This window comes from Schistocerca serialis, chromosome 1 (genome assembly GCF_023864345.2).
Source record: "Schistocerca serialis cubense isolate TAMUIC-IGC-003099 chromosome 1, iqSchSeri2.2, whole genome shotgun sequence".
NCBI lineage: Eukaryota > Metazoa > Arthropoda > Insecta > Orthoptera > Acrididae > Schistocerca > Schistocerca serialis.
Window position 1 is genome coordinate 1,202,045,760 of NC_064638.1, and position 23,259 is coordinate 1,202,069,018.

Consider the following 23,259-nt stretch of genomic DNA (forward strand, 5'->3'; position numbering starts at 1 on the left):
TGGCAGAGTCACCTACCATTCTGTAGATCATCACGCTACCTGGAGGCCACTTCCGTTTCTGTAGAAAGTACAGTTGGAAATAAAGGGGTTAATTTCCAAGAATGTTTGCCTAGCGAAGCCGCGCGCTCCACACGATAGATATCGAACGTGCGATTCTAAATCGATCACGCAGCTATGGTGGCGCGCATTATGAGCATGTTTGTAGTGGCCACTGCAGCAACGGCAAAAGAAGTTGGTAATAAAGGGGTTAATTTCCAAGAATGTTTGCCTATCGAAGCCGCGGGCTCCACACGATACATATCGAACGTGGCGTTCCTAAATCGATCACGCAGCTATGGTGGCGCGCAGTATGAGCATGTTTATAGTGGTCACTGCAGCAACGGCAAAAGAAGAGCGTTACTAAAATAGTTGTAACTACAAAGGAAACGACTTACCACACTCGACGTCGACGTTGTGGTCATGAAGTCCATTTGATGTGTATGCTACGGGAAGAATTCCCTTTTTGCCGTAACCTGGGTAGACTCTGCAAGTGTCACGCAGAAATACGGGTAGAGTGTCACATTTCCTACAAAAATTCAAACAATTTTCTACATTGCATAAGCATGGAATTAGATTCTGCCACGTAAGGCAATCGGCCGAAGAAGCGTCTACAATACCAGATATCCTACTCACTACCGTCATAAATCGTTTGGGTTTTTCTAGCCTCTCACAAATAATTTATCATAACGCGCGCCACCATTGCACATTCGATATCTATCGTTTGAAGCCCGCGGCTTCAATGGGCAAACATTCTTGGAAATCACCATAAAGAGTGTCGGCTGTGATGAAGAGAGGTAAGGACATTATGCAGCACCACCTAAACGTCTCTAGGCGATGTACTATGCAAGGAGGTTAGAACCTGCTTGGTACTACGTCATTATGAGCTATCCTAGAACAATAACGTATTGTTTATTCTTCGAGTTCATTTTTATTCGTTGACTTCGTATTTTCTGTGGTTAACTCGAGGTGTTCCGATTGTTCGTTCTCGCGTGTATATTAAAATGTTGTTAATAAAGTGCTCGTACTAAAACTCAACGGGAAATAATCTTTCATTTCAGACAGTAACGCATTAACAATTTATTAGTGATTTAGCAAATTCCAGTTTGTAGTGATTAATAATAGCCATAAAATTTACTAATTCGTTCAGACTTACTCCGAAGAACAAGATGCCTTCAACGTTGTGTAAGAAAAGTAGACAGTTTCGTTGTGTTTTAAAAATAGAAATATTAGTATCTGTATACCATTTTACGCGTTATTACCGCAGAATAAAGAAGCTTTTAGCCACTGAAAACTAATTAGGACGATAAAACAATGTACAGTACCTTTTTATTCAAGCTGCAATTGCCGTAGATCGTCAATGACATTTTTAATCATATTTTCACAACCACTGATTATAGTATTTTTATCCGGAACAAATAGGAAGAGAGAAAAAAATCCGCAGTGAACACGCCCATGGATTATTTACGTTTTTGTACATTGTTTATATGCTGTTGTGGCCAATAACGTACACGACTGGAAAAGCAGAAGTCGTGCGTTGCTACTTGAAAAAGGCGCCGTACAAGTACAAGATCGAAAGCGCAAAGCGAAGACGCAAAGCGATGCGCGGAATGCAATAACAAAAACATTTCATAATGTAGGCGCTATTAAGTTTATCTTGCTTTTAGAGGTGAGGAATATATGATCGAACATGTGGACAGCATTTTTAATGCGTATAATAAGAAAAAGAATTGTGCTAGGATTGATTTTCGCCGTCTCTTTTACTTACTGCGTGGTAAGCTTCGTGAAAGAGGTACGTTGTTAAAGGTTAGGACATCTTATTCTTGATCCAATTCATTTCCTACAGCGGAAATGGATGTATGTTTCTTGTTTAGTGTTTAATCTATTTGTGAGAGCAGATGGAGGCCGTATGATCAGGGAAAAATCGCTGTTTTCAGTTTTGGTAATGACGCCTCTCAGAAATCAGGAGAACTACGAACCATTGTGACTGGTGCCAACACATGCCGAATACGTCTTTGGAACTTTGTGACGGTTATTGCATTAATAAAGAGAAAAGTTTTTTGCAGTTCATTTGCAAAGCTCCGTTGCCTTGTCTCTTGTAAACAAAATAAACGTAACTACTCTGGCAGAAAAGTATGTGGTTTTGTAGTCTTTATTACCACTTTGTATCATTTGTGTACGGCAAGTAGACTACAGTATGATAATGAGCTGGTCATTTTTTATGACATAGGAATAAAGCTGTTCAATTAGCCTTATGCAATAGGATGGAATTCATGCAACCATTTCACAGAAGCTATACAAATCTTACGCTATAATTATATTAATCCGATAATAATTTACACATTTAGGTTTTAACCTTTTGTCAGGTACATAATACTAATACGTTTGGAGTAGTTAGCCCTGAACATCTGTTTTAAATGCTGAAATGCCTTGATAATTTTTGATGTCACGAAGTAATTAGTTGTACAGCTTGTTTCTTGCGTGGAATGGTCCACTTTGTCTTAGTTTTGCATCTAAATATTCGACATGTATATCTTGGTTTCCTCTTGTTTTACGTAAGTGAATATCTTGGTTTTTAACTACAAACCGTTTATCATCATCTAAGATTTTCCTAATGAAAATACTCGAAAAAATATATAAACAAGGTAATGGAAAGACTTGTAAGTCATTAATAAAAAGGAGAGAGAGAGAGAGAGAGAGAGAGAGAGAGAGAGCACTTGAAAGAGTTTCTGGAAGCTGCACCTTCTATGGCCCATATTGTGAAACAACTTTTGTTCACTGCCACTTGAGTTTCACCAGATTATTACACTGTATCGCATTAGAGGTTCTGCTTTGGCAAGAACATCCTTTTGGTTTTTCTTTGAAAGCTAGAAAGAATTTTTATCAGTATTAGATGTCAGTTTATTGGTTACAATTTATAGTGTGGCGTATGTTTAGTGGGTTACTTAAACATCAGTATAAGATATTTGACACCGACTGTCAGATGCAGGCAACCTCCGTCACATTTCCAAGAACTGCAGAATTCAACTGTATATGTTCATGTTGGTCCTGTGTATTTTCTGAAATTATCTACCCATCTTCCATTAGGTCATCGTCTTTTTCTGACTTATTTTGTGGAATTTAGCAAAGAATTTCCATCATCTAGCCACTGTCTATTTGTCTGCCTATGTGTCCTGCCACTTCTGTTTGATTATCATTACAGTTTTGATTACTCCTTCCATGCCATTCTGTTTCCTGGTCCCTATGTTTGTTTTCCTGCTTTCCTAGTGATTTCCATCATACATCTCCCCCCTACCTGTGGAGCAAACTTCTGCTTTTGAATGGTTTTCATATGTGAAGTCCATTACCTGCGGACAGTAATTTAAAACTGATTATAATCACTTGTTACTAACTTTCCCTTTCAGAACACTGGAAGTTTAATTTAAGGAAATCTAATTAATTCACCCAGCCATTTTTATTCTTCTGTTCATTTCCTTTTCTGTCCATCAAGCCATTGTCTTCAACTGCCCTGAATACAAAGGCCTGTCCACTTTGTTCATTGTTTGTTTGTTTTGTTTTATATTCATTGTGTTTGTTATGTGTTACCTTTCTGTCAGTTAGCTCTGTTAAAGTCTTCTGTCCATTATTGAAATGTATCAGAACCAGGTAAACACTAAGAACTATAATGTTAATGTGTTTCCTTCTTCATTTTTCCCAGTTCAAGGCTCTGAAAGCTTATTGATTTTAAGATTTGTCCTCTCAGATTTAGTTGAAAACATGTCAAAAACATTCTTACAATCTATGAATCTTAGGCACAGTGACTAATTCCTACTAATTTGATCATTGTATTATTTCTTTTTGACTTAGATTATGATTTGCGGCCAATATTCATTCCCCAAAGAAAATACAATGAACAGACAAAAAAGTTAAAGTGTATAAGCAAGGAAGCAAATTAGTTTGTAACGATATACAAGAAGAGCAACAAGAAATAATTAGTCTGTAACAATGGACTAGAACCAAAGATTCAAATTCTAATTTGTTTTTTGTATTGAGCGGTTGTTTACCAAATGACCAGTAAGGAGAGCCATACTGTAAAAGATATAATAAAGAGTAAATGTAAATGAAAGATCTGTTCATTCGATGAACACTGTTCTGTGAATTGCAGAGTAATCATAATTGAATTGAATGAAATTTTATTGTCGGTTAGCTATTACAGAAATTGACAAAGTCAAGTTACATATATACATGTTATACAGCATACGTACATGGGTTGAAGATCAATATGTCACTCTTGGTTTTCCATATAATACAATATTTAAAATCAAATAATATGAAAAACGTTGCATCATAAATTACTCAGTTAAAGAAATTATGCTGTACTCTCCAAACCAGTACCACTAAGATATTTTACAGTCATAAAATTCCTGAAGTGAGTAGCAAGGATTTGCAGCTAACCAACTGAATAATTTGTCTTTAAATAAATCAAATGGAGCTTCTACCCATTCTAGTGGCAGTTTGTTAAACATCTTCATACCCACCATTTCGTAGCTGTTCAGTGACTTGGATAATCTGTAGTAACGTATGTCAAGATGGTTACTATTTATTGTTCCATGAGAGTGTACATCTCTTCTACGCTGGTATTCTGATAAGTTGCTCTTTATATGCAGTAGGGCAGTGTAAATATACATATTTATAACAGTTAATATTTTTAAGTTGATAAACAGTGGTTTGCAGTGGGCCAGTTTATCACTATTTGTGATAATTAAAATTACTTTCTTCTGGAGTACCAAAATGTCGTGAATGTTTGAGCTATTGCCCCATATTAAAAGCCCGTAAGATATCATGCTTTGAAAAAAAGCAAAGTAGGCCGATCTTGCATAGGCCGCAGGAACATGGTTTTTTAAATTCCTTAGCAAATACACCACTCTAGACAGCCTTGCACTAATGTATTTAGTATGTGGCTCCCAAGTCAATTTACTATCTATAACAATACCTAAGAACTTAACACTATCCATGAAGTCTGCTGCTGGCAGAACTCTTAAACTAAATACAGTATTCTGAGTTTTACTCTCACTAAGCAGGAACCCATTAGCTTGAAACCAGACTGATTCTTGTGATATTGTGTCATTTGCCACAGTTTGCAGTATATCCGTGGCTGGGCTGATATTGAAAAAAGTGGTATCATCTGCATGGAGAATGGAGTGAGTATTTATGTAAGATGATAGATCGTTTGTCATTAGGATAAATAGCAGAAGTCCTAATACTGAGCCTTGTGGCACACCACACTTACCTTCAGCTAGCTGTGATCTCTGTTTACCAATACAAACAATTTGTTTGCGGCTGCTGAGGAAAGATTCGAAAATGTTGTCAACTTCACTGTTGGTGTTTCCATAATAAACTAATTTGTTGAGGGGTGAAATATGCTCCACACAATCGAAGGCTTTGCTAAGATCACAAAAGGTAGCCTGAGCAAATTTTTTTCCTTCATAAGCACTAAGCACTTTTTTAATCAGGGAGTCAATGGCATGGACTGTGGATTTGCCCTTCCTAAAGCCAAATTGTACTGCAGTAATAATGTTATTACATGTCAGATAATCACACAACTGGGAGTTGATGATGGATCCCAAAACTTTAGATAAAATAGGTGTCAGAGATATTGGGCGATAGCTAGATGGGCAATTTTTGTCTCCTTACTTGTAAATGGGCACTATTCGGGATAATTTTAATACATCTGGAAATACTCTTTCAATTAGACATCTGTTTATACATTTAGTTAGAGGATATCCTATGTGCCCAATTATCTTTTTTAACATATTGCAAGAAATACCGTATACATCTTCACTGTCAGAGGGCCTAAAATTATTTACACTAGTTAAAACAACATCTGGTGTGGCCTCTGTTAAAAGGAATTTGTCTTTCAGGGTGTAGTCTACATTATGATATTTAATGAGATCAGCTACAGTTTCATGCAGCCTCCCAGTGCTTTCCCTAATTTGGTTAACAGATTTTATACAGTAGTTATTAAATTCATCTGCTGAAATTTCTACCTCAGCTTTCTACTTGCTTTCAGCCACTGAATTTATTATAGTCCATGCTTTTTTGCATTTATTTTTTGATGGCTCAATGCTGACTAGGTTATGTTGTTTTTTGGCCTCATTTAAAGCATACTTATATTCCTTTTGTGCTCTTGAGTACCTTTGTTTAGCCATATCAGTTTTCTGAAGTCTGTAAGAATCTCCATACAACAACAATCTCCTTTTCATATTGGCTAGTTGAGTGGTATAGCATGGATTCTTATCCCTATGTCTATTACTGTTACTTTTAGGCTAAGTTTACATTTGTATTGAGGACAGTTGGTCTTGAATATATTTAAGAAAGAATGAAAAAATCTATCGAACAATGTATTACCAGAGCCCTGGGGATTACTGTTAAACATAGGTGACCAGTCATAATTACTGAGTGAGACCATGAAATTCGACAATTATTCTTGCGTTATTGGTCTTGTGATGACTATTTTAGGCTCTTTAAACTCCTTATATTCCATATTAGGCCAATCTGTACCTATTTTTACCCAAACTGAGTCATGGTCCGAGAAATCGAAGACAGCTACATCTGAAGATAATAACTCCCTATTGACATTTGTAAATATGTTGCTGAGACAAGCGGACTGTCTTGTGGGTTTGCAGTTCATAAAAATGAAGTTGAATTGTCGTAACAGGTTTTTAAATTCGTCTTTGTTTACATCAAATGTGGCATTGATGTCACCACCAATCACTATACTATATTTCTTCCACTGAGGACTAAGAAAGAAATTTAATAAAGTCTCAAGTTTTTCTAAAAATATTAGTGTAGATAAATAAAAATGGGGGCAAAGTGTGGGAATAAAGATTTGGGGAGCTCAGGTATTAAAGGAAGAAAAAAAATATAATGTACAATATAAATATTGAAGTAGAAGAGTGAAGCCTAATCAAAATACAAAATAGAACTAGATAGCTTAATTACAACTTGTGGATAACACAGTTCAAAATTATACTAGAATATGTATAAACACTTGGACTGCCATTGATTAACTTACATCATTACTAATATTCTTTCTAGTAAATGTAAATGCCTTGTAAAAGACGTAATTTTATCAGTTCACAGATCACAGACAGCAAAAATAAAAGAAGTAGGGAAATTAGGTATTGTCAACTTTATCTGTTACTGAGATATTAGCAGTTCTAACATAACAGACCTACAGATAAAACTACAAAATGAAAACATGTTCAGAATTGTACCTCTCTGATAGTGTTAATAAAAATTTTACTGTCTCCTAGTCAATTTACAAATTACTGAAGCGTGTTTGCCACGCAACACTAAACCACTAAGAAAAAAGGGGGGAAATCTGCCATGGCTAACAAAGGGATTACCGAGCGAGGTGGCGCAGTGGTTAGCACACTGGACTTGCATTCGGGAGGACGACGGTTCAATCCCGTCTCCAGCCATCCTGATTTAGGTTTTCCGTGATTCCCCTAAATTGTTTCAGGCAAATGCCGGGATGGTTCCTTTGAAAGGGCACGGCCGATTTCCTTCCCCATCCTTCCCTAACCCGAGCTTGCGCTCCGTCTCTAATGACCTCGTTGTCGACGGGACGTTAAGCAACACTAACCTAACCTAACAAAGGGATTGTTACAGTCCTGTAAAGCTGAAACTTCTTCACGCAAATTGGAAAGTTCCAGATAAGCCTGTTCATTTAGTTGAATATTGTTGTTGTTGTGGTCTTCAGCCCGAAGACATTTATTTGATGCAGCTCTCTTTGCTACTTAGTGTCTCACATCCTCATCTGATTCCCTCAGTGTCACCTGATGTGATTTACCACCACTCCATTACCCTCGTTTTGTTTTTGTTGGTGTTCATCATATATCCTCGTTTCAAGACAATGACTGTTCCGTTCAATTACTCAACCAAGTCCTTTGCTGTCCCTGGCAGAATTACAATGCCATCAGCAAACCTCAAAGTTTTTATTTCTTCTCCCTGAACTTTAACTCCTAAACCAATTGCTTCTATGCTTTTTCTTTACTGCTTGCTAAATGTTCAGATTGAATAATGTCTGGGATAAGCTATGACCATGTCTCATCCCTTTCTCAACCAGTGCTTACGTTTCATGTTCCTCAAATGTTATAACAGCCGTCTAGCTTCTGTAAAAGTTGTAAATAGCCTTTTGCTCCCTATATTTTAACCCTGCTACCTTCAGAATTTCAAAGAGAGTATTCCAGTCAACACTGTCAAAAGCTTTCTCTAAGTTTATGAATGCTATAATCGCAGGTTTGTATTTCCTAATCTTCCAAGAGAAGAGTACTGCCCTCGCATGTTTCTGTATTTCTACGGAATTCAAACTGATCTTTGCCAAGGTCAGCTTCTACCACTTTTTCCATTTTCCAGTAAAGAATTCTTGTTAACAGCCTTTTAGTAATTGGAATCATAGTATTCTTTTTGAAGTCTGAGAGTATTTCACCTGCCTTATACATTTTGCACACCATATGGAAGAGTTTTGTTATGGCTGGTTCTTACAAGTGTATCAGTAGTTTTGACAGAATGTCTTCTACTCCTGGGGCCTTGTTTCGGCTTAGATTTTTCAGTGCTCTGTGAAAATCTTCTTGCAGTATCGTATCTCCCATCTCATCTTCTTCTATGTCCTCTTTCATTTCTGTAATAATGCCCTCCCTTGTACAGATCCAACCACCTATCAGGTTTCCCTTCTTTGCTTAGGACTGATTTTCCATCTGAGCTCTTGATACTCCTGCAGCTGCTTCTCTTTTTGCCAAAGACCTCTAATTCCATAGTAGGTGTTTATCTATCTTTCCCCTAGTATACAATATTAGAGAAGAAAAGTGGCTACTCACCATATAGCGGAGATGCCGAGTCATGATAGGCACAACAAAAGGATTCACACAATTATAGCTTTTGGCCATTAAGGCCTTTGTCAGCAATACACACACACACACACACACACACACACACACACACACACACACACGTCTGCAGTTTCAGACAACTGAAACCACACTGGCTTGTTTGAGACTGCAGACATATGTACAGGTTGTGTGTGTGTGTGTGTGTGTGTGTGTGTGTGTGTGTCTATCTATTGCTGACAAAGGCCTTAATGGGTGAAAGCTATAATTGTGTGAATCTTCTTGTTGTGCCTATCGCGATCCAGCATCTCCGCTGTATGGTGAGTAGCAACTTTCCTTCTCTAATATTGTTACATTACATCCTGGATTTTCCATTGTTTGATTTTTTTCCCCCTCGTATATATGCTTCTAACTCTTTATATTTGCCCTCTAGCCATTCCTGATTAGCCATTTTGCAAGTCCTGTCAATCTCATTTGTTAGATGTGTGTATTCCTTTTCACCTGCTTCATTTACTGCATTTTTATATTTACTCCTTTCATTAATTAAATATATCCTGTGTTGTTCAACGATTTCCACTCGGCTTTGTCTTTTTACCTATTTCATCCTCTGCTGCCTTCACTATTTCATATCTCAAAGCTATCCATTCGTCTTTAATGTATTTCTTTCCCATGTCCTTGTCAGTTGTTGCCTAATTTTCCCACTGAAACTCTCGGCAACCTCTGGATCTTTCAACATATCAAAGTCCCATCATCTTAATTTCCTACCTTTTTGCAGTTCTTTAGTTTTAATCTACAGTTCATAACCACTAAATTGTGGTCAGAGTCCACATCTGCCCCTGGAAATGTCTTACAATTTAAATCTGGTTCCAAAATCTACGTCTTATCATACATAATCAATCTGGAACCTTCTGGATCTACAGGTCTCTTCCATTTGTACATCCTTCTTTCATGATCCTTAAATCAAGTGCTACTGATGGTTAAATTATGCTCTGTGCAAAATTCTACCTGGTGGTGTCCTCCTCCATTTCTTTCCCTCCGTCCATATTCACCTACAATGTACCCTTGTCTTCCTTTTCCTACTATCTTACTCCAGTCCCCCATCTTTATTACATTTTTGTCTCCTTTAACTGTCTAAATAATTTCTTTTATTTCACCACACATTTCTTCAATCTGTTCATCTGTGGAGCTAGTTGGCATGTAAACTTTTGCTAGTGCGGTGGGTGTGGGCTTTGTTTGTACCTTGGCTGCAGTAATTCATTCACTGTGCTGTTCATAGCAGTGTACCCCTATTCCTATTTTCTTATTTATTATTAAAATTACTCCTGCATTACCCCTACTTGGTTTTTTTTATTTATAACGCTGTATTCACCTGGCCAGAAGTGTGTACCTTCTGCCACTGAACTTCACAAATTCCAACTATATCTAACCTTAACCTATCCATTTCCCTTTTTAAGTTTTCTAACCTACCTCCACGTTTCAGGGATCTTAACATTCCACACTGCGATCCATAGAACACCAGTTTTATTTCTCGTGATGTTGATATTCTTCCCACCCACCGGAATATTGTATCCAAGAGGATGCTATCATCATTTAACTATGCAGTAGAGCTACACGTCTCCAGGAAAAATTCTGCTTGTAGTTTCCCCTTGCTTTCAGCTGTTTGCAGTACCAGCACAGCAAGACCATTTTGGTCGATGTTACAAGGCCATATTTAAATCAGTTAATTGATTAAAAATGATGATCAAAGTCATTTCAATGAAGATCTAAAAATATTAAAAAAAAATTACTGCACCTGGTGATACTCAAATCCACAACATCCTGCATGTGAAGCTTCTGTCCTATCCATTACAGCATGCAACCAGGCTACTTCATGCACCCTATTTTAAAGCTACTGAGCGTCACACAAAGTTCCGAAATTTTTTTTCGTCAATTAATTGCTAGTGAGGGCCCAGCAGGTTGAATGGCTGCAATGTATGATACCTGGGATCTTAAACTACATAACTGTATAGATGGTTTCAAAAAATTGATCCCACCACTGGGGACCTCTCCTTGTTAGAATGTGTGTGCCTTATGACTGTCTTGTGCCTTATATCTAAAATGATTTAACCTTGGTACAGAGTGATTGTTATTAAATTTTCTTTCATTTATGTATTTAAAATGTGTGTGCCTCATAAAATCTTTTAGCCTTACTTCTCTAAAATTATGTACATTTACAGAAGTAGTATTGTGGCTAAAATTTATTAGTTACGTAAGTAAATCTGCAATTTGAATCAGTAAAACTAATTTTTTTTAACGTTAAACTGACAAAAGCAAATAAATACTTGGCCCTGCTCCATAGATATGCTTAATAAATAAAGATGGAAGGACTCAGTCAAGGGAAGAGACTGCAGTGAATTCAAACCTTATGGGCAGATAGAGCTAGCATTCATTTAAAACTTTCCTTTTGAATACATTTCCTTTGTTAGCTTGTGATTTATTTCTAAAACCAAATGGTAAGTCTGCCAGCAGATTATCCAACAAGTGAGTTATGTTCTACATTGCAACTGCAGGCAGCTGCAAGAGCAGCTGTTCAAATACAGTTGGACTTACTGACAACAGGCATATAGTAAATCAGCTTTTCATCTTTATACATATGGTTGACTTGAGTTCACAACTTTTTATGACCTTTCTTGACTTATTTTGAGAAGGATACAATCATTGTCCACCTCAGATGCACAAATCATCTTTATTGTGTTTATTTTCCAGTGTTGAAAGGATGTAATGTATTTGGAGCAAATATAACTTTCCATTACTTTATCCTAGATGGAATTTACTTGTGCTCTGAAGGTTGTAACAGATAATAATGTTCAATTATAACTCTGTGACCACTCTTTGCCCTGCAGAAGAATTTCTTAGCAAATGGTGTGATATATATATTCTGACAATTATTTTTTGTGTTAGTTTGCAATTCTCAGTGTTCCTTTGTGATTCACTTTCTTTTTCTCCCCTTCTATTAAAGGAAATTTAAGGGAACTCTTATGTATGACCATCAGTATCATTTTATTATTACAGAATAGCTCCCAGAATAATGAAATTGAATCCTTGCCTGTGAGAAGATTTCAGCAACCATTTCTGTGGCATTCTCCAAAAGATGATTCAAATGGGACAGATGTCAAAGTTACAACTTGCAGGAATTCTGTGCAAGGGAAGGTGCTTATAGTTGATGACAGAGGTATGTGTTTCTGATTTCTATCGTTTGCCTATTATCATTATATGTAGTGATGTAGGAAAGTTGTGTGTAGCTCCTGCCTAAGTCTTTTACACATGGTAACAATAAAATACCAAATCAAATATAGGCTGAAAATAATTTGATATAGAAAAAAGTTAATATATGTATTGTTACTGTTAGAATAACAATCTAAAAATGGATTCTAACTTTGTAATCCTACCTGCCAACAAAGGCTCAGCCACTGTGGTTATGAACTGCAGAAATCACGTTGTGGACTCCACCAGCTATTATGTACATCCACTTACAAACCCTGCCACAGTGGCCCCATTCCAGAAATCCAACAGGTTCTCCAGTTCTTCCTCAGATCCTTGGGTCCATCCTAGAACTTCCCCCTTGAGTCTCTCTCTCTCCTCATCCCAAACACTCACTTTACTCCTATCTTCTAATTGTTCCTGAAGTTTATAAACCCAACCACTGGGATGTCCCAATTGTGGCTGATGACTGTGCCCCCACAGAATCTCTACTCTTGTGGTAACATCTTCAGCCTATTATCCACACCTACACACCTGTATAAAATACCCAAACATATCCTCCACTGACTCATCACAGTTCTTTTTCCTTTATCACCCAACACCCACCCAGTTAGCGTCAGTGACACCCCCCTCTACACTCACATCCCCAATGTCCTTGGCCTTGCCTACACTACCTTTCCTAGTGCCTGACTTACTCAAAACCTATAGTCCCCTTCCTGGTCACTATGTCCAACTATATCCCCACCCATAATTACTTCTCCTTTGAAGGCAACACTCACAAATGAACCCAAATGGTACAGCAATGGGCTCCCCCATGGCACCATCCTTTGCTAACATATCCATGGACCATCTAGAGGAATACTTACTAACCACCATGTATCCCAAACTCCTCAACTGTTTCAAATTCATTGATGTTGCCTTCATGATCTGGACCAAGGGTGGGCATACCCTATTTACATTCCTCCACAGCCACAACAATTTCTCTCCATTTGCTTCACCTGTTCTTCCTCATCTACCTTCCTCTATTTTGACCTCCATATTAAGGATGGTTACATCAGTACCCCTGTCCACATCAAACCAACCAAGGAACCACCAATAATATCTCCACTTCGATACCTGCCACTCATTTCAAGTCCCTTCCATACAGCCTAGCCACCTGTGGTCATCACATCTGTAGTGATTAGCAATTGGGAAGCTAAGATGGGGTCTATGCAAGATGTACATGAGAAAGCTATGGATGCCATTACAGCTGCGCATGCCATTTGTCCACCACTGAGGAAGCTCCAGTCTATTGTGCAAACTGCAGCAGTGCCATTGCAAGCTGCCATGGCTGTGAGAAGTTTAAGGCCATGGTAGCTCATCCTGAAATGAGAAATATTCTTCGTACTGTCATTACCACCCCTCCCAGAGTGGTATTCTGTTACCCACCCAACCTATTCATTATCATTGCCCTCCACTCCCCCCACCCCACTGCTGCCACCCTTGCCTCACCACTCATATCCCTGCAATAGATCCAGGTGCAAGATCTGTCCAATACCTGCTGCCACTACCACCTACTCCAGTCCTGTCACGGGCACTCCTACCCCATCAAAGGCAGGGCCACCTGTGAAAGCACCCGTGTGATCTCCAGACTTAGCTGTAACCACTGTGCCACATTCTAAGTGGGCTTGGCTACTAGCGGGCACAGCTGCTGTCCACTTGAATGGCCACCACCAAATTTTGGCCATGAGACAGACGGATCGTCCAGTTACTGACGAGATGCTTCGCTTTAATGACTGTTTCACAGCCTGTGTTATCTGTATTCTTCCCACCAACACCAGCTTTACTGAACTGTGTGGGTGGGAACCGTCTGTGTAACATATCCTTCATTCCCATAACTCCCTGGCCTCAACCGTTGAGGATGATCAAATGTCGATAAGGTTCTAGTGTGAAGTGTGTTCCAGAAATTTCGTGTAAGTGGTGCTGTCTATAGAGTATATATATGAGTACAGGAGAATAGTTGACAAGTTAGTTTCTCTGTGTAAAGATCAATGTGTCTGCTTTAAGAGTAGTAAAATCTGAACCTGGCAGTGTTGAGTGGTTGTTAACGAAAAAGAAGATTGTTATTTGATAAAGTATTGATTTGTGAAATTGGTCATGACTGATGTTAAGATAACTATTGGTTGGTGAAGAGGACCATGGGAACCGAGAAAAGCAAATGGATGTTTATCTGAAAATGAATAAATCTCGGACAGTAGCTTCAAGAGCAAAAATGAGCATGGAGAAGGCGGATACTTGGAACGAAGAAATTCTGAACACAATGAACTACAGATATTGGTGGAGTGATTACCAAAAAGCAGCTGAGATTTGTGAGTAATAACAGGGTATATATGCCCCAGGAGATCCGGGAAAGACCCGGGAATTTTTTCATCTGGGAGAAAACCGGGAAAAACACGGGAATTTTTTAGGACTCCGGGAATTTTTCGGAGTTTTTGTTTTCAATTAATTTTTTGTAATTTTGATTGCTAACAACTGATAGTCTAACTAAGAATATTACTCCACCTCGCTGCCGCAGTATTATATTGTAGCTATAAAACATAAAAAAGAGAAAAAAAATTAAGTTAAACTTAAGTTGCAAAGGAAATGCACCATGTACAACAAACCAAACTGCACACACAAACTTTTGCCAACAACAAAACGTATTAAAGGCATTAGGATGAAAGACAATGCAGTACTTCATAACAGCAAACAGCTTTCAATGAGCGTGACGTCACAATTGTTTACGTTAACTTCGTTAGGGAAGAAGCCAGTCACGTGTGAACAGTACATTCTCCCGCTTCTGGCTACTCGGAAGTGTAGCTGTAGCAAGCAGCCAGATGCTGCCCGGAAAATTTTTTCTGGCACACAGTGTTTACATTTAGTTATTTTGCTGTTTCCTCTTCTTTTACAGATCTCACGTCCTGAAAACAAAACGGACTTCTATGGCCGGGAGCCATCAATTCATAGATTTCATAGATAAAATAGATTCACATGATTATGGAAGACTAAAGTACATTATTCGTTTCAGTTTTTTGGTTTTATTTTATTTCCAAGTTTTTAACAGTCAAGCATTAATCACCTTGCAGAACGGTGAAGTTATTTTCATCTGTTTGCTAAAGAAATTTGGCTGTTCTTAATCTTTTCTGCTGAGGCAGTCAGTTTATTTGAAACAAAGTGTTTCGTTCCATACTTGTGGCTAGTTTCAACTGTTTGCGATTTCAAGTGTATGTTTTCATCTTCTGGCACGTATGGAATTATCGACACAATGAAATGAGAGTATGGCATGGTTGGCCAGGAGGCCCCTATTCGGGGAAGTTCACCATCCAGGTGCAAGTCTTTATTTCATTTGACGTCACGATAATAAAGAACCGAACACGGGATAATGCAGTATTGTTACTCAAAGAAAATTTACATCCAGAAAACCACTCTGAAAAGCTTAATATCAGGTTTGGACCTACTTCATCGTGAATCTGGCCATACGAACGTACACTATAAGTGGAATTGGGTATTTTAGTATGGTTTACGAAATTCCGATGCTCTTGGATTATCGTGTGATGTTCTGTTTCTTTTACTACGTTATGTAAGTTCTCTTAATGCTTTGAACGTACGAACGTACAGGCTGCTCACGGGCAGTAACAACTGTTTTCTGGCAGCCAATGGCAGCTGAAGAAATGAACCTGTTTCTAATAGCTCACGGGAAAATATCACGAATGGTAGTTTGAAAAGTGTCAATGTAAATATCCTTTTATGCAAGATGAATTATGTTGCGTATGAGAATATTCGATGAATTTCTTAAATCATAGCCCGTTTGACTGTCATTTAAAACTTAAAATTTTACTGGCGGATTTGTGTGATGTATCTTAAAGTGCAACACACTTAAAAAAAGACCAGTTGAAACCTTAGCTTTTCTGGTGGCTAATTGATCTTCGAGTCCAGTATTATATGTGAAAGCATACCTTCCCTTGCAGCCACACTTGTATATTAATTTAAACCATTAACTTTTTCTTCTCGTGTGTTCGCGCTATTTAACAGCGATGTTGCTGTTGATTGACTACATCGCGTGTTCTATGCTCTGAATACCTGCTTTCATTGGCTGGCGAGATCATGTGGCATGAGCTATGATTGACTTACAAAAGTGCATCGCAATCTCGATTTCAATGCTTTGGAAACTAACTTGCCGAGTTTGGTGGAAATTCGAATTTATACTTTTGTAATATGAAAATATACAGTCTGGAAATATGCAGCGTACTTGTTGCTGCATATAATTTTTTTCACCCCGCTCACGGTTGTTAGCTAATATGCCGGGAATTTCAGGCCGGTGTATGAAACCTTAACCCTTCAAAGGATTGATAAGTTTTAAAGCTCCGAGGGAACATATCCTGTCATTTAACATGGAAAAAGTGTGTTTTCGTCTGGGAGAAAGTGTATTTTTAACCTCGAAATCCAGGAACTTTTTTTCCTTGTCCGCGTATACACTGCGAATAAGGAAACTGTGTTTGAGGCAGTGAAGCAGTTTGACGAATAATACTCCAAGGAACCTACAGCACTACAAATTGTTTGCAGAAAATTTTAGGCAAACTGATGTTGAAAGACTGTAATGACACGGCAACACTCTTCATTATTTCAGGTGTGAAGGTGACAGAAAAGGAGAAGCATGTTGATAACTTTTCAGCAATCGTTGAGCTATTGGAGGGTTGTCAGCATGGGCAAAGCAGTCAACATGGTCACGTGGTTGAGGTGAGCAATATGGTTTAAGAGGTCGTTGGTATCGTGAAAGCTTAGGCTATCAACAGAATGGAACTGGCGAGAGCAGATCTGTGGCAGAGGTACAATCCACTGCAGCAAACAATAATGTTGAGTCAGTTAATAACATACAGATGGATTGAATTATTTAATTGGATAGATAAAAAATCTACTCACCAAGCGGCGACAGAACACACACGTAAAGGATGGTTGTAATTGGCAAGCTTTAGGAGCTAGTAGCTCCTTCTTCAGGCAGAAGGGTTGAAGGGGAAGGAAGAGGGGTGAAGGAAAAGGACTGGAGAGGTCTAGGAAAAGTGGTAGATTTCGGGAAAGTCACCCAGAACCGTGGGTCAGGGGAGACTTACTGTACAGGATAGAAGGAAAGACTGATTGTTGGGGACTGTTGGCAGTCATCTGGCAAATTATGCCTCTCACTTGCTTATGTAGTATTTGCTGCTTATCACCACCACCACGACCACCACCCCTTGACAGCTGACAACAAATGCAGTAAAAATTTAGTTACAAACTCACTATGATCAAGTTTAATTCTCGCATTGGCTATGACATCCACAACATAGCACCCAGGACACCACTGCACACTCATTGGCTGTCGGTGAATGCATGACGTAGGTGCGCAGAAAAAGCCTAAACTCGATTGCCGTTGTTTGTGAGTCCAACTAAGCAGAGAGAAAAAAGGTGTGTGTGTGTGTGTGTGTGTGTGTGTGTGTGTGTGTGTGTGTGTGTGTGTACGCCCGCGCGTGCCTGCATGCATTAGTACGAGTAAGAGAGAGAGAGAGAGAGAGAGAGAGAGAGAGAGAGAGAGCAGATATCCATAGAGTATCTAGAGAGAATGTATAATTTTTGTAAGACAGCTGAGAAGCTCCACATGGTAACAATATATTTTGGAAATACTGTAGAAGTAAAGGAGGCCACTCACCAAAAAGCAGAAGTGTTGAATTGTCAACAGGCACACACAAAAAGAAAGAAAATTTGTGATATGATTTATTCCACATACGCATTAATAACTGACTTGGTGATGCATGCATTTAAATATTGTACCATAGATAATATTTCACTGCTTTTTCTGCCTCATACACTAGGAAGTTGTTCACACGTAGCTTTCATCCATGAAATCATTATTTATTCTATAACCAATAAGTTCTTCTGTCTATATGCTGACACTTCTCTCTTATTTAATACAAGGCATTAAATTTGCTATTACAGCTATCTTTTGAAGATAGCACAAGTCCACCTCTCTGAAAGAAGAGCAGAAGAAATGACCCAGAAAATGTCCATGAAATATCATTGACATCAATCTGTTTTAGAATTTTAGAACAAACTTGGAACTCTGTGTTATGAAGTACTTTCGAACATAATTACCATTTCGATCTCAACTAGCATGAATTACATAAATAAAGATCATAGCTCATGCTTTTTTCATATGACATCCTGAAAGTTATGGATCTTAGGGAATCAGGTGGACACAGTGTTATCTTTCATGGAGATTCAATGGCAGAATTAGAATTGGAATTAATGTCAGGGATGCCCCAGGGAAATATGTTGAGACCCTTGCTTCTCATGTTGTATTAATAGCCTAGCAGGAGATAGTGATAGTCAGTTCAGACTTCTCGCAGAGGATGCCGTTATCTATAATTAAGTAGTTTCTGAAAAAAGCTGTACAAATATTCAGTTAGCTCTTGATAAGACTTCAAAATGGTGCAGATATTGGCAATTTATTTAAAATGCTCAGAAACGTAAAAACTGTGCCTTCGCAAAAGAATAATGTGTTAAGCTCAGTTGGCTGGATGATTAGACTTTATGAGGTGGTGAGTGACTGGAGAGAGAAAGCATGGGAGATCTGTTTCTGGACAAGGTTGGGAGAGTAATTTTAGTATGTTTAGGTCTCAGTGAGACCCTTGGTATATTTGGCGAGGGACTGCTCATCACTACAGATGTGATGGCCATATGTGGCTAGGCTGTATGGAAGGGCCTTTTTGGTATAGAATGAGTGTCGGTTGACATGGAGGGATTGCTGCTGGTTGGTAGGTTTGGTATGAATGAAGTACTGATGTCGCCATCTTTATGGTGGAGCTCAGCATTGAGGAAGGTGGCTTGTTGGGTTGAGTAGGACCAGGTGAAGCAAATGGGGGAGAAGGTGTTGAGGTTTTGGAGGAATGTGGATAGGGTGTACTCACCCTTGATCCAAATCACGAAGATGTCGTCGCTGAATCTGAACCAGACGAGGGGTGTGGGATTCTGAGTGGTTAGGATGGGTTCCTCTAAATGACCCATGAATAGGTTGGCATAGGATGGTGCCATGCAGGTACCCATTGCCATACCATGGATTTGTTTGAAGGTGATTCCGTCAAAGGAGAAGTAGTTGTGGGTGAGGATACAGTAGGTCATGGTGATCAGGACGGGGGTTGTAGGTTTGGAATCAGTTGGATGTCGGGGAAAGGCAGTGTTCCATAGCAGCAAGGCCATGGGCATTAGGGGTGTTAGTGTAAAGGGACATGGCATCAGTAGTGATAAGCAGGGTGTTGTGTGGTAGAGGAACAGGAACAGCGGAAAGTCAGTGTAGGAAATGGGTGGTCTCTTTTTATATAGAAGGGTAGGTTACGAGTAATAGATGAATATTGAATAAAGAATGCAGCTTCTTGAATTTGTATAGCATTCCCTCCTGTCAATATTCATTAACAAAGAGGTGGCCAACTCAAATGATGGGATTTTAGTCTTGTAGACGAGAGCATTGCCACAGCTAGAATTACACTTGCTTGTATTTTTCTTAATTTACTCGTACATGTGCTCCTAAATCAGTAAATCTTGCACTGCAGCTCAGATATTGTCAAACCATCTATGTTATGATCGCACATGATGGTTTCAGCGGCAGCAATATGTTGCTTATTTTTGTAATCAGCATCACTGAAATCCCACAAGCATCTATGCACAGCATACATATCCAAAAAGCGAACATTATTCTGCATTCCCCACTTCATATTTCAGTTTGTCTACACTCTGCAAACAAACATAACCTCAAAACTCACGCAACTAGTGTCACCAAAGTTGGAACATGCCGAAAGTGTTTAGTTTCACCAACGAGTTGGGCAAATGCACGGCGCACATGCGCAGTGGGCGGTGGCGCAGTTGCCTGCAACCTAGTGTCATCATGTAAACTAGGCTTAAATGTATGAGAGTTCATTTAAGGGGAAGGACTTTTTTTGAAAGCAGAAATATTTCTAGTATTCTTTTTTGTTGTGTCTGCCTGCGATCAGTGCCTCCTGTATGTGGTAAGTAACAATTTATCATTTCCATCATGCAATTTCCAATTTATGAATTGGCACGTACTTGAAGGGAGACATCAACTGTTCCTAAAAAGCTACCTCCTCCTGAGCTGCTAGCCACCCACCCCAACCCCTCTCTCTCCTCCTGTCTCTCTCTCCCTCTATCCATCCCACTGTACAATGGAAAATTCCTTCTGTCAGGCACTTCTCAGTGATTTGCAGAGTATATATGCTGATGTAGATGACTGCTAAGGGGTTCTCATATAGTATATTTTTTTGGGCGGCAGGTATTGAAATGCGAGTGACTTGTGAAAGGGATAAAATTTATTTTGTTAATTGTTACTTATTTCTTTAAGCTCGGAGGAAAACCAGAAACAAAATACAGTGACTTGATTATGATGTCACATATTGCCTCTTTATTATAAAAAAATATATATTTTTTTAAAATTTCATTTCACCCTTTTAGGCTATATATGTTCACGGACTGATGTTTTATCAACTGGATGTTGCAACACAGATATAGATACTACAAAGCAATATTCATGTGAAACCTGCAAAGACAATGGATGCTGTAGTATTTATGAATATTGTATATCATGCTGCTTACACCCAGATAAGGTAAGCTGATGTAAGAACTTTTTATTCTGTCATCTTTTACGTTTGCTAACATTGTGTTCTGCACTTGGTAGCTGCTCTGGCACTACGTGTTGACGATCCTCCTGTCGTGAAAGTATTTTTCAAACCTGTGGCAAACAGTGTACAGTGCAGTGCAATATTTAATTTTCGATTTCTTCTTGTTTATTTTTAACCAATGTCACTGATGACGAGCTTTGTCACACACAATAGTTTCAACATATAAACTATGTTAGCACTTACATTCATAGGCGCAGTGTAACACTGTTTACTGGTGGTAACTTAATGCATCTATTCACATTATTTTGATTCAAATTTTACGTTTTTGGTGACTAAATCGTGCATTAGTTAAGTTTTTGATAATTAAAAACAAACCATCCAACAACTCAATCATTATCTCAAATGCCTACATCTATACACACTTAAGATTAGAAATCAAACTTTGTTGTTAAATGTTAAGTGTTAACACAAAAGATAGCAAAATTAGAGGCCACAAAATTACAGTAGGCAAAAGAGCAATCTGTTTCACCATGAGCTATTTAACCATAACAAAGGCAAAATATTATGTATTGTTTAATGGAAATGATTGCTACTTCCGCAGTCATTCCCAAAGCCCTGCTGAAACTTGCTAAAATGGAATTATGCAAATTGAATGATTAACAAACTAGTAAGTTATTAGAGTGAAAGTAGTTATTTTTGGAATCAGAAAAATATGGGCTACAAAACTAGGGTACTATATTTCGCAATCACTATTTAAGATTTGAACTTTCATGAACACAGTTTTTGAAAATGAGTAACTTTTTAAATAGTTTTAAAATGTGTGCTGAAACGAAAAGAACGAGGGCTTTTAAATAAGCTCTGACAAGTTAGAAATAAGCAGCCATTTGCTCAGTCAAAATTTCATCTCTGTATGTTTTTATCAATATTAAATTGTGGATATTTCTTTAGAAAAAAACTATTTCCTGGTGAAGTACCTAATATTATTGTCGGCAATTGAGAAACTATACGGTGAATAAGAAAGTTTAATATAATAAGGCATGCATAAGAAACTAGCGATTTGTATATTTGCTGCATGTGTACTCTTAACAAAATGAGTTCAAATAAAGGAAACAAATATGTATACTGGTGTCAGGAGTGGTATAAGAAAAGCTAGGATGGTCCACCTCTCTCATGTCCATTGTTATAATTTTTCATTGTGCCATAAAAACTCCAGAAACCACCCACTATGCACAAAAAATTCAAGGTACGAACTAAAGGAAATTTGGGGAGTTATTGTGCGAGTGCAGTCTTTCTCAGCAAATTTCATATATGAGATCTTCACGGGTTGTCAGCTGAGTAGCGTTGTCGTCTCGTAGCAACGTTTCGATGGAATGTGTGTCCATCATCTTCGCCTGAAGATGATGGAGACGCATTCCATCGAAACGTTGCTATGAGATGACGATGCTACTCGGCTGACAACCTGTGAAGACTTCATATATGGTAAATTATTGTATGTAAAATGAATCAATTTAGGAAGGCGAAACAGCCTGGAGACAGCAGCAAAGGTACAGGTGATGCTAATTTCAATTCACTGAATTATTCATGAAAGTAGCTGAAAACACAGGGACAAAATACGGACTATTGAAAACAGACCCATTTAATTTACTTTGACAGGCATTGCTAACTTCACTTGTGGACACTGATGCTGCCAGATAAACTGTTGACAAGATAATAAAAATCATTTGGTCACTGACAAACAGTAACTCTTCTGATTATGATGGTTGGATGTGTAGGATGCTGATACTTCTGTAGTTAACAGATGTTTTGTTTCGTGCAGTGGGTGGGTACTGCTGATGTGTGGTATTTTTTGTTTTTTTGAGCTGCCATGTGTTCTTTGAAACTTATCTCAAATGATGTGCCTGTCTGGGCTATGTAGAAGCAGTCACAGTCCAAACGTTCAATTTTGTACACACCTGTGTGATGATGTGGGTTTCGTGTGCTGATGTTGTGGGGTAACTTCTGTCCAATCTTTTTTTCTTTGGTAATGTATATGTTTATGCCATTTCATATGAAGACATTGGCAATCTGATATGAAATGTTACTAAGAAATTGAATTGTGTGGAAAATGTTTTCTTTTTGTTTTTTGTGATGCGATTGCTTTGCCACTGTAGAGTGTTTTAGGGTATCTACTATGGAGCTGTTGTAACCATTTGCAATTTCAGTTTCTTGTTGATATTTGTCTTCAGAGAGTGGTAGTTGGATACCTGTATTGATCTTGTACTGGAATGCTGCCATTTTGTGGGCTATAGTGTGACAAGCAGGGAAAGCAGAAAGGTGGAAGGAGTATATAGAGGGTCTATACAAGGCCAGTATTCTTGAGGCCAATATTATGGGGCTGGAAGAGGACGTAGATAAAGATGAAATGGGAGATATGATACTGCGTGAAGAGTTTGACAGAG

The 23,259-nt window shown here is 38.4% G+C and overlaps 1 protein-coding gene across 2 annotated transcripts in view; it reads left to right on the plus strand.

The window, feature by feature from the left end:
• The first annotated feature begins 1,607 nt into the window (after positions 1-1,607).
• Positions 1,608-23,259, plus strand: part of LOC126418972 (SREBP regulating gene protein) — a 42,582-nt gene continuing 20,930 nt past the window's right edge. The window contains exons 1-3 of one of the 2 annotated variants that reach the window (XM_050086026.1): positions 1,608-1,828; positions 11,958-12,117; positions 20,655-20,806. In XM_050086026.1, coding sequence (XP_049941983.1) covers positions 1,727-1,828; positions 11,958-12,117; positions 20,655-20,806 — 414 coding nt within the window. In that variant the 5' untranslated portion in view covers positions 1,608-1,726. The remainder of the gene's footprint in view (positions 1,829-11,957; positions 12,118-20,654; positions 20,807-23,259) is intronic. The other variant, XR_007575922.1, reaches the window with a different exon arrangement.